Source organism: Lipophrys pholis (genome assembly GCF_963383615.2).
Source record: "Lipophrys pholis genome assembly, chromosome: 12".
Taxonomy (NCBI): Eukaryota; Metazoa; Chordata; class Actinopteri; order Blenniiformes; family Blenniidae; genus Lipophrys; species Lipophrys pholis.
This window is the reverse complement of record NC_137641.1, coordinates 2168025-2180497: the sequence shown is the minus strand read 5'-3', so window position 1 is coordinate 2180497 and position 12473 is coordinate 2168025. Positions and strand designations below refer to the sequence as shown.

The window sequence follows — 12473 nt, the reverse complement described above, 5'->3', positions numbered from 1 at the left end:
AAATGTTTTTATGACAGGAGTGAGAATAAATGTGAATTAATTGCAGTGCGGTCCAGGACGGACTGAATGACACGAGCAGAGACGGACCGGTCGTCATGGTAACGGAGGAGATGAGAGAAAAGCGGGTGTGTTTGATGGAAGCCATCAGAGCGGGAAACGTTAGAGTTTGATCTGCAGGAGGGAAAGTTTGTGACGGAGAAACAAGATTTAATTCAGAAAACAAGCCCAGAGGAAACATGGTCGTTCACCTCAGCACAGTGTGAACAAGATAGAGCGCCCCCTGCAGGTCAGAGTGAAGGTGACCGCAGCAACACGGGGCTTCAAAGCTTCAAGACATTAGAACACAGTAGAAAACAGGAGTTGTACCTGAGATGATGGAGGCGTGTCTGAACTCCTCAGAGAAGTGGATGGGCTCGTACGGAGACGTCTCGTAGAACTCTTCACCTGAAAAACAGCAGGGCAGCGTCACCGACTGCAATCCAGCACCAGGAACTAGAATCCAGCATCAAAGGTAACACAGTACAATCCAGTAAGTACAGAGAATAAATTAGAATCCAGTAAATAGGTAACACAGTAGAATCCAGTGCCATAGGTAACACAGTAATCCAGTACAATAGGTAACACCGTAGAATCCAGTACTATAGGTAACAGTAGAATCCAGTGCCATAGGTAACACAGTAATCCAGTACAATAGGTAACACCGTAGAATCCAGTACTATAGGTAACAGTAGAATCCAGTACCATAGGTAACACAGTAATACCAGTACAATAGGTAACACCGTAGAATCCAGTGTCATAGGTAAGACAGTAGAAAGCTGTACCATAGGTAACACAGTACAATCCAGAAGTATGGAGATATTAAAGTAGAATCCAGTACTATAGGTAACACAGTAGAAGCCAGTACCATAGGTAACACAGTAATCCAGTACAATAGGTAACACCGTAGAATCCAGTACTATAGGTAACAGTAGAATCCAGTACCATAGGTAACACAGTAATACCAGTACAATAGGTAACACCGTAGAATCCAGTGTCATAGGTAAGACAGTAGAACGCTGTACCATAGGTAACACAGTACAATCCAGAAGTATGGAGATATTAAAGTAGAATCCAGTACAATAGGAAACACCGTAGAATCCTGTACAATAGATAATAAGGCATAATCCAGTACAATAGGTAACACCGTAGAATCCTGTACAATAGATAATAAGGCATAATCCAGTACAATAGGAAACACAGCAGAATCCTGTACCATAGCTCACAAAGTACAATCCAGTAAGTATAGAGACATTAAGGTATAATCCAGTACATAGGTAACACAGTAGAATCCTGTACAATACGTAATAAGGTATAATCCAGTACAATAGGTAACACAGTAGAATCCAGTGTCATAGGTAAGACAGTAGAACGCTGTACCATAGGTAACACAGTACAATCCAGAAGTATGGAGATATTAAAGTAGAATCCAGTACTATAGGTAACACAGTAGAAGCCAGTACCATAGGTAACACAGTAATCCAGTACAATAGGTAGTAACACAGTAGAATCCAGTGCCATAGGTAACACAGTAGAAGCATGTACCATAGGTAACACAGTACAATCCAGAAAGTATAGAGATATTAAAGTATAATCCAGTACTATAGGTAACACAGTAGAATCCAGTGTCATAGGTAAGACAGTAGAAAGCTGTACCATAGGTAACACAGTACAATCCAGAAGTATGGAGATATTAAAGTAGAATCCAGTACTATAGGTAACACAGTAGAAGCCAGTACCATAGGTAACACAGTAATCCAGTACAATAGGTAACACCGTAGAATCCAGTACTATAGGTAACAGTAGAATCCAGTACCATAGGTAACACAGTAATACCAGTACAATAGGTAACACCGTAGAATCCAGTGTCATAGGTAAGACAGTAGAACGCTGTACCATAGGTAACACAGTACAATCCAGAAGTATGGAGATATTAAAGTAGAATCCAGTACAATAGGAAACACCGTAGAATCCTGTACAATAGATAATAAGGCATAATCCAGTACAATAGGTAACACCGTAGAATCCTGTACAATAGATAATAAGGCATAATCCAGTACAATAGGTAACACCGTAGGATCCTGTACAATAGATAATAAGGCATAATCCAGTACAATAGGTAACACCGTAGAATCCTGTACAATAGATAATAAGGCATAATCCAGTACAATAGGAAACACAGCAGAATCCTGTACCATAGCTCACAAAGTACAATCCAGTAAGTATAGAGACATTAAGGTATAATCCAGTACATAGGTAACACAGTAGAATCCTGTACAATACGTAATAAGGTATAATCCAGTACAATAGGTAACACAGTAGAATCCAGTGTCATAGGTAAGACAGTAGAACGCTGTACCATAGGTAACACAGTACAATCCAGAAGTATGGAGATATTAAAGTAGAATCCAGTACTATAGGTAACACAGTAGAAGCCAGTACCATAGGTAACACAGTAATCCAGTACAATAGGTAGTAACACAGTAGAATCCAGTGCCATAGGTAACACAGTAGAAGCATGTACCATAGGTAACACAGTACAATCCAGAAAGTATAGAGATATTAAAGTATAATCCAGTACTATAGGTAACACAGTAGAATCCAGTACAATTGATTACATAGTAGAATCCAGTGCCATAGGTAACACAGTAGAATCAAGTACAATAGATAACACAGTAGAATTCAGTACAATTGATTACATAGTAGAATCCAGTGCCATAGGTAACACAGTAGAATCAAGTACAATAGATAACACAGTAGAATTCAGTGCCATATGTAACACAGTAGAATCAAGCTCAGCTCAGCTCAGCTCAGCTCAGCTAAGCTAAGCTAGCGTTAGCCTCCTCAGGTAAAGTGGACGGTCATGCAGACAACTGAACAGGAAGTCGAACAGGAAGAAAGTTTGCTGTGACTCAGCTGGAGGCAGCAGAGCGACGTTACTTCACCAGTCTGAACACGACCGTGGAGAACCACAAACAGCGAGCGTGATGTTGACGCGGGAGCTTAGCGTTGATCAAAGAGCTGTTTTCTTTCTCCTCTCTAACGGAGGATTACGGCAGTTTATCCTGCAGGTAAACACTCAACACGCCGCCTGACATTTCCACTCCGATCCAGCCACTTCCTGTCTTTAATCTGAGTGAGTTAGCACAAGCAGTCTCCTCCGCCGAGCCCCTCCGCCGCCGGTTCAGCTCTGCCCTCCATTCACTCCGCACTCGTCTGCCACCCATGAACATTTAACTGGCGTTCGGCGGCGGCGCGGCGTAAAGTCGTTCCGGTAGCAGTCCTGAGGTTGATGTAGTCACCGAGCCGAGATCCTTCACGCTGAGCAGATTATTTATGTTAGCATTACGGCTGCTAACTCAATTTGATCATCCGATTTCACAACTTAGCATTAGCTTTGATCATCCATTTGAACCTATTAGCATTAGAGCTGGACTGAGGCCCCGCCCACACTACAACATCGGTTTGCCATGTGTGTGTAGCAGAGTTACAGCACCACCTATCAGCCTGTGCAGGTGCAATACGTTGTTTTGAGTCATTTCTATGATGCCTTGCGGGAGAAACAGGATCATTTTGCCTCGTGTGAACAGGGTCTAAATCTGATCTTGTATTTTCACTTGTTAGCCTTAGAGGTCTTAAGTAGGTCCCCGTCTACTCGAGCCAAAAACTTCTTCATTCTCTTTGTCGTTCTGAAAAAGTTTCCTGTCCAGACGGGAACCACCAGCATCCATGACACCATGAAAACTACTCAGAACAATGTAGTACACCTGCCAGGCCTGTAGGTGGCGCTGTAACGCTGCCACAGAAACACAGCAGAAACAGAGAAGAAGACACGGAGCATGAAAAAAGGTAGAAAAGGACAAATCCAGCATGTGTCCTTATTAAAGCGACGAGCATCAGCACCAGCTCCACCTGGAGCAGGTAGTCCGCCATGTTGGTGGTGTTAATGACGTCACGGAGAGGGAGGCGGGGTTATAGGTCGAGAGGCGGGGCCATGACATCATCGTTTTCAGCTGATGTCCGTCTTGTCCGTCCACACGTCAAAGCCGAGGCGGCGTTTTCTAATTCCTCCACTCTGGAACACGTTTATAAAACCCGTTTTCTGGTTCCGAAAATGTCGCGGGACGATCGGACAGTAACCATGGTTACAGGAAACAGCGTTGTTGTGAGGATTAACTTTGACTTTCCACTTCCATGCATTAGCATTAGCACGGCTGAAGGTTCATTTTCTTACACCTGCCTTCCAGATTTTGACTCCCTCTGATGATCTATTTGAACATGTTAGCATTAGCACTGCTAACTCACTATGATCATCTATTTTCACAAGTTAGCATTGAAGCTGCTAGCTCACTTTGATGTTGCGGTTAGCACGCGGAGCTCCAGGCTGCTTCAGCTCTGGTCTAGATTTACGCTCCTTCATTTGCCACCCTTGAACATTCATGTGGCATTTAGCGGCGCCGCGGCCTCCCGCCGCTCGGCTGGCACCACTTCTGTAGTCACAGCGCCGCGATGACGGCGTCCCGCTGAGCTGAAACTAATTTACCCTCACGGAGCAGAGTGAGGCTGCAGCCGACCGGCGAGGAAACCAGAGAGACGAGTCGGGACGCAGCGTGAGCACCGAAACCACCTGCGATGAACACATGACAGTAGCAGTTCCTGCTAAAACACTCTGTCCCCCTGAGCTTCCACTTTGATTTAGGTCCCGCCAGATTAAAACCAGATTAAAACCTGTTTCTAACCAGTTTGATGGTTGGATGAAGGTTGGACGATGGATGGTGGTGGGTGTAGGTGGTGGATGGATGATGGGTGGTGGTGGGTGTAGGTGGTGGATGGATGATGGGTGGTGGTGGGTGTAGGTGGTGGATGGATGATGGGTGGTGGTGGGTGGATGATTGATGGAGGTGGGTGGATGATAGATGGTGATGGGTGGATGATGGATGGTGGTGGGTGTAGGTGGTGGATGGATGATGGGTGGTGGTGGGTGGATGATTGATGGAGGTGGGTGGATGATAGATGGTGGTGGGTGGATGATGGATGGTGGAGGGTGGAGGTGGTGGTGGATTGATGATGGGTGTTGGTGGGTGGATGACAGTTGGATTATGGGTGGAGACAGATGGAGGTGGTGGATGGAGGCGATGGTGGGTGGATGGTGCAGACTGGTCCTGGTGAACATGAAAGCAGCTAAGAGGAAAAAGGCATCGAGCAAAGTGAGTGTGTAATTATCCACAACAGCAGCACTGAGGAGCTTCCTGTCACAGCTCACCTTCACACACACACACACACACACACACACACACACACACACACACACACACACACACACACACACACACACACACACCCTGAAAGAAGCCATAACTGCGGCTCACTTTTTTTTTTCTTTTCAACATGTTAAAATTCAGTTATTGGGAATTGAATTAAAGAAAACTGAGAATCGACTAAGGGAAACTAGTTAATTATCATGTTTTCACTTCTCGTCAGTCCTTCAGCCCCAAAACACTGAGTACACAGGAAAGATCAGAGGCCTCAAGATGTATTCCACTACCAGAGGCAGCATATCAGAATCCATTACCAGAGACAGTAAAACCAGCAGTAGACCCTCATGAAGCGTTTCAACCAGGTGATTTGGTTCTTGTCACGATGGTAGAACTAGAATTAGAGTTCATTCTAAACTGTTGTTTGGGGAGCAGTTCCATGCTAGGTGAGCTGATGCTAACAGTTAGCATGTGAAGAAACAGGACGACTCCACCCGTTCTAACTTTTCTGACTCCTGCTGCTCCACCAGCAGAACCAGGTCTAATCCTCTGCAGGTGGAACCAACAGGATTACACTCACACTGCTTCACCTCAAGGATACTTCTGGCTGTGTGTGTGTGTGTGTGTGTGTGTGTGTGTGTGTGTGTGTGTGTGTGTGTGTGTGTGTGTGTGTGTGTGTGTGTGTGTGTGTGTGTGTGTGAGAAAATAAACAGAGCAGTTGTGTGTGCGTGAAGCTGGAACATCAGTCTCACCCTACACACACACACACACACACACACACACACACACACACACACACACACACACACAAGCTGCTGCTCAGGTAAAAGGAGCAGGTGAGGAACCCAATAAAACCTCTGAGTGTCAGACAAATGATGATGATGATGATGATGATGATGATGATGATGATGATGATGATGATGACACAGAGGAGTTCAAACACACATCCAGATGTTTTCCAGTCAGTTTGAGAGCAGCAGAATACACACATACTATACATTAGTGCTGAGAGGAGGAGTAGGAGGAGGAAGAGAGTGCGTGGCATGGCCCAACTTCATATGTTCTGTAAAGTTCCATTGCAGAGGCTGAACTCGCCCGGTAGCAGAGAGGCTGCGGTAGAAACCTGAATCTGCACAAAGGCCCTGAAACCATCAACCCTCCTGACCAAGCAGCGCCCCCTAGTGCAGTGGTTCCTGAGTGGTTCCTAAGTGGTTCCTAAGTGGTTCCTGAGTGGTTCCTAAGTGGTTCCTAACACTTTCCTCATCAACTCATTTGTTACCATTGATAGCGTAGGCCTTACGCCACCCCACACACACCACCAATACCACACCCTGTACAATTACTAAACATACTTGAAGGAAACCTCAGAGATATAAAAATGTACTTTGTGTCAAACGAGGTGATTTATGGGATGTCTGGCCTAAAAGGGGCGGGGCTTAGAGGGGGAGGTGGTCACAGAAGGTGTAATTAGGGGTTTTTATGGTCGTTTTATGGCTTTCAAAAGAGTTTTTCTGGTTTTATAGAGGGTCTTTGAAAAATGTAATAGGTTTTTAACAACTCTTCAAATTGTTTTATGACGCCTTTTGGTGTAGGGTTCCAAAGATGACTGTTTTATTTACAACTTGAATCTGATCTTTGGAGTCGAATGGAGTTTTTTATTGTTTGATGTGGGACGAGGAGGAGGAGGGAGGAAGAGGGGAAGAGGTCAGAGGAGGGAGGGCCTGCCCTTTGGGTGGAGCAGTTCAACGAATCTTCACTTAAGAAAACTTAAACCTTCTTCTCCTCTCAGAAGAGTAATACTCTGCATAACCCGGCCAGGATCCACTAACCAGGAAGAGTTCTTGTGACTGAAGCTCTCAGACAGTTTCAGACAGTTTCTTTGTGGTCGTCGGGGACGACCGGACATTATGACTGTCTGCTCACCGTTACTTTATCTCTTTACCCATCTTAAATGTAGTAAAACTGTATTATTACTACTATTTTCATTATTGTTATGAGCTTACAAGACTTGGTGAGAAGTTACAACCATTGTTATCTCAGTCGTATAAAATGTCTCCGGCGGACGTGACTTCTGAAAATACCCACCGAGTGTTTTTTACAACTTCCCAAATTAATTTATAACGGCTCTGAAGTGGAAGGTTTTTTATTGTTTGATGAGTCGTCCTGAATTAAAACACCAGAAGTCAAAAGTTCATATAAAAACAAAGAGCAGCTTTAAAACAACTGCTGAGTCAGCAACATTCAGGTGACTGGATCAGATGTACTCAGTATTCCAACAGGAGATACTCTATGCAATACTTTCACTGTATCAATGGATCCGTTTACTAGTTGGAAAGTTTAAGCCTGAATAGTTTGTAAGAAGGTGATTAACCAGAAACTCTGTGAAGGCAGATTAGTTTACAGGTTATTTCTTTCTAACCAGACGGGATTGAGTAACTAGATTACTTTGATTGTTAACTAGCAGTATGTACCTGATGGAAGCAGAAATAAACTAGATAGAACGATGGTTTCTCTTATAAACACACAGCTTCTCTAATAAACACACAGCTTCTCTTATAAACACACAGCTTCTCTTATAAACACACAGCTTCTCTAATAAACACACAGCTTCTCTTATAAACACACAGCTTCTCTTATAAACACACAGCTTCTCTTATAAACACACAGCTTCTCTTATAAACACACAGCTTCTCTAATAAACACACAGCTTCTATTATAAACACACAGCTTCTCTTATAAACACACAGTTTCTATTATAAACACACAGCTTCTATTATAAACACACAGCTTCTCTTATAAACACACAGCTTCTATTATAAACACACAGCTTCTCTTATAAACACACAGTTTCTATTATAAACACACAGCTTCTATTATAAACACACAGCTTCTCTTATAAACACACAGCTTCTCTTATAAACACACAGTTTCTATTATAAACACACAGTTTCTATTATAAAAACAGCCACAACAAGCCTTAAAACATCAAATACAAACAGCTGAAATAAAATATGATGGAAATGAAGTACTAAGTACGACTGGCTGTAATGTAGAGGAGTGGGTAGTGGGAAGGTTCTGCAGGATTGAAAAATAAAGTTTATTTTCATCCGAAGGTTTAAACAGTAAATAAAGTAGTAACTAACCCTGAAGGAACCAGCAGCATTTCACACGTGGAGCACTTTGTTCACTCTGCTGTTCATCTATGTGTTTCACTGTTTGACTGTTTCACTGTTTGACTGTTTCACTGTTTCACTGTGGCCCGATGGTGAAACGGTTCAACGCTGCTGACTGCAGCACTTGTTGGTCGGGGCTCCACTGTCAATGTTCACTTACAGATTAATGATAAAGATCATTTAACCAAACTCACCTAGCCTGTTGAGAAGACTACGTTTAGATAATTAAGTAGTAATCAGGGGTTGGAAAACTTGCTTCACTTGATGTTTCCCAGTTACATGAACTTAGGATAAAGGATTTATTGTCCCAGTGTCCTTAGCGTATTCTGTCAGACATGCACAGCGTGTCCACACGCGTCTCCAGTCACCTGGAGCTCCTAACAATCTCAGTTATCGTCAGAGTAGTGGGATTACTTCATTTAGCACTGATTTGGTGAGTAAATACTTTATTGTAAACCATTACGTTGTCTGGTGAGACAGGGCTCCTGACTTTAGTCCTGTTCAGAATGTGACAGTACACAATTTAAAAGCAGTATTTATTAATGTTTTCTTTTTGATACTTGGAAAAAAACTATTCGGTAGCTGCAGCCCTGATTACGTACAATACTACTACAACCTGGTGTACTGGTGGTTGGTTCCATACGGGTCCGTGTCTTTAACCTGTTGCTTTAACTTTATGTTCTGGTTCACTGTCCTGGTTTCAGGCTGAAGCAGACGGTCAGCTGTCCACACACACATGCACGCACACACACACACACGCACGCACGCACGCACGCACACACACACACAGTAATTAAAGGTATTCACCTAATGCGTCATAAACTGAATGAATCCTTCTATGATGTGTATTTATATAACAGACAGTGTTACTGTACCATCCAGCAGATACTTTAATCCAAAGCAACGTGCATCTGAGAGTTTATATAACATAAGTAAAGATCAAATTAGGAGATTACATCAGATCAGTCAGATCCATGAGGCTGGTTTGAGTCCGGGAGGACAAAAGGGGACAACAGGCAGTACAGACGTACGTTAATGTCTCTACAGTCGAATCATCATAAAACTATTAATAAATTAATCAAGTTTCTTCATTCTAATTTCGGACTGTTCAAAATATAATGTTAGTAGTAGTGGTAGTTTGAGACTATTGAAATATTTGTTTATTACACATTTAAATGTGTAACTAAAAACTTCATTGCACATTTCAGTTAGAGTATTAGTCACATAATTCTATAGTATTTCTTTGCACATTTTTGTTTGTGAATGTTAGAATGATCCATTGTCCATTTTATTTTGTGACTTAAAAATAAATTCATCGTTTTTAATTTGTGACCGTTAGAAAAATAAGTAATCGTAGGTTTTTGATTTGTAACTTCATATTTAATGTAATAAGTAACTGTAAAACAATTAATTACACATCTAGAAAGAAATATCATCAAACTGGAAGAAGTAGGAATCTACTTGCTTTGACCCGTGAAACGTAGTATCACTGGAACTCAATCTTAACCAAGTACTCAACACTTTGAAGTTCAGTTGAACTGTTCTGGTTTTTTCTTCCATATTTTCAGGTGCAGCAGTGCAGTATCATGTAGTACAGTGGATCTGTCAGTACTGCACATTTTCTGCTGAAAAGAGAGGCGACTAGCTTCATCATGACGGTTTGAAACCTGGAGGCCTCCCTGGACCCCCGACCCCCATGTCTTCATAAAGACTGTCTCTACACATTAAAACTCTATAATACACTCAAAGTACACAAATCAACGGGGCTCACTCAAAAGGATGCAGGCAGAATTGAGGAAACTTCATATCACTGTCAGTTGTGTAACTTTGTGGATTCTTGCACAGAAGCAGAGTTTTTACCCATTTGAAGACATTTTAAACTGAGACAAATACATACAATAAAATTAATTATAAATTATAATACTAAGAGGTGAGTAGAGCTCAGATATTACCTGAATCACTGGGAACCAACAAATCTTCCTTTTCTTCTGCAATCTGGTCGTGATTTCTTCCATCAATCAAATCAAGTTATTTTCACAGTGTGACTTTTATAGAAGTAAAGGATCCAAACACTTTGACCACCTCTGCAACGTGCTCCCAAAGTACCCCATCAAAATACTTCAAATCAAATGAAAGGGGTCCGGAACAGCCCCACTGATCTCACTCATAAGTGATCATAATCTGCAAGAACCAAAATATTGGAGCTTCCTGGGTAAAGTAGTTCATAGTACATAATGTGAGTCAATGAAGCAGGTCAGTTCTCCTTCCTCACACTTTTAAGATCCTGGGGGGGGGGGGGGGGCTGACAGTAGTCAACAAAGATCCTCAACATGAGGGGTCAAACACAGAGCACCTCCACTGCCATCGTACTGGGGGGAGGTATTACCATAGTACTGGAGGGAGGTACTACCAGAGTACTGGGGGAGGTACTACCATCGTACTAGAGAGAGGTACTACCATCGTACTGGGGGGAGGTACTACCATAGTACTGGGGGAGGTACTACCATCGTACTGGGGGGAGGTATTACCATAGTACTGGAGGGAGGTACTAACATCGTACTCGAGGGAGGTACTACCATAGTACTGGAGGGAGGTACTGCCATCGTACTGGAGGAAGGTACTACCATAGTACTGGGGGAGGTACTGCTATTGACTGGTAGAGACATGAAGGACATACAGGAGTACACTCTTCACCTGTATTACCCAAAATGACTGGAAAACACTCATTCAAGTAATCATGCTAGGATTGGGAAACAAAACTTTCCCTCTAAAACTGCAGACTTTTGAAGAACAAACTACTCCGGTAATATTACTCAAGTACACACTTTGCAGGTACTTCTTTGATGTCTGAAAACAATCTGACTTGACTTGTTTATAGTTCGTGTTACGTTCAATTGAAACACTGAGGTAAGATAGTTTTGTAAGATAGTTATGTATTGTTATTTTAATTGTATCACTGCTGGACAGGATAGAGTACCATGATCAAAGATTTGAGTTTTGTGTTCTGTTCAACGGAGTATTTTCAAATAGATTTTCATGTCATTTTCATCCATCGAGTGATCATTCATTGTTTTTGAGTCATTACTGTGAGATAATGTGTTTTTAATTGAATTGGCCTGTTAAGTTGACTTTAATACACACACACGCACACACGCACGCACGCACGCACGCACACACACACACACACACACACACACACACACACACAGGAGCAGTATCTTGTACTTCAGCATCCTGTGTGTAGATCCACATCATAGGGTAACACAGATCACAAAAGGTTGTCAGGTGTTTCTCAGGAGGTTTCCATCAGTGTCAACAGACTTAAACATCCACACTCTGAATATGCTTCTCATTACATCCCCAATGAGCTCTGTAGGACGGAGGTCTGAGACTCTGGCGGTCTTTGGGCTCCAGAGAAATCCTCGTCCTGTTCAGAAACAAGTCTGACAGGGTTTTATCTCTGCGAGCTGGAAGTCTCGAGAAGAAGGTCCAGTGAGGCCATGAAGGGATGGACATCCTCAGGGAGACTGTGGAGATTCAACCTGCTGAGGTCCTACAAACAAGACCAAAATCTCCTCCACTGGACCGTCAATACCAGGTAGCATGGCTTCAAGATCTCAGTGTTTACAGCAGATTATGAGACTCCTCAGACCTCCTCTGGTCCAGTTCTGATGGACTCCTCAGACCTCCTCTGGTCCAGTTCTGGTGGACTCCTCAGACCTCCTCTGGTCCAGTTCTTGTTGACTCCTCAGACCTCCTCTGGTCCAGTTCTGATGGACTCCTCAGACCTCCTCTGGTCCAGTTCTGGTGGACTCCTCAGACCTCCTCTGGTCCAGTTCTTGTTGACTCCTCAGACCTCCTCTGGTCCAGTTCTGATGGACTCCTCAGACCTCCTCTGGTCCAGTTCTGGTGGACTCCTCAGACCTCATCTGGTCCAGTTCTTGTGGACTCCTCAGAAATACTCTGGTCTAGTTGTTGTGGACTCCTCAGAACTACTCTGGTCCAGCTC

The 12473-nt window shown here is 43.0% G+C and overlaps 1 protein-coding gene across 1 annotated transcript in view; it reads right to left on the bottom strand.

The window, feature by feature from the left end:
- Positions 1-12473, bottom strand: part of gfra2b (GDNF family receptor alpha 2b) — a gene marked incomplete at both ends in the record, with an annotated part of 62747 nt that overhangs the window by 30440 nt on the left and 19834 nt on the right. The window contains one exon of the mRNA XM_080477015.1: positions 367-444. Coding sequence (XP_080333141.1) covers positions 367-444 — 78 coding nt within the window. The remainder of the gene's footprint in view (positions 1-366; positions 445-12473) is intronic.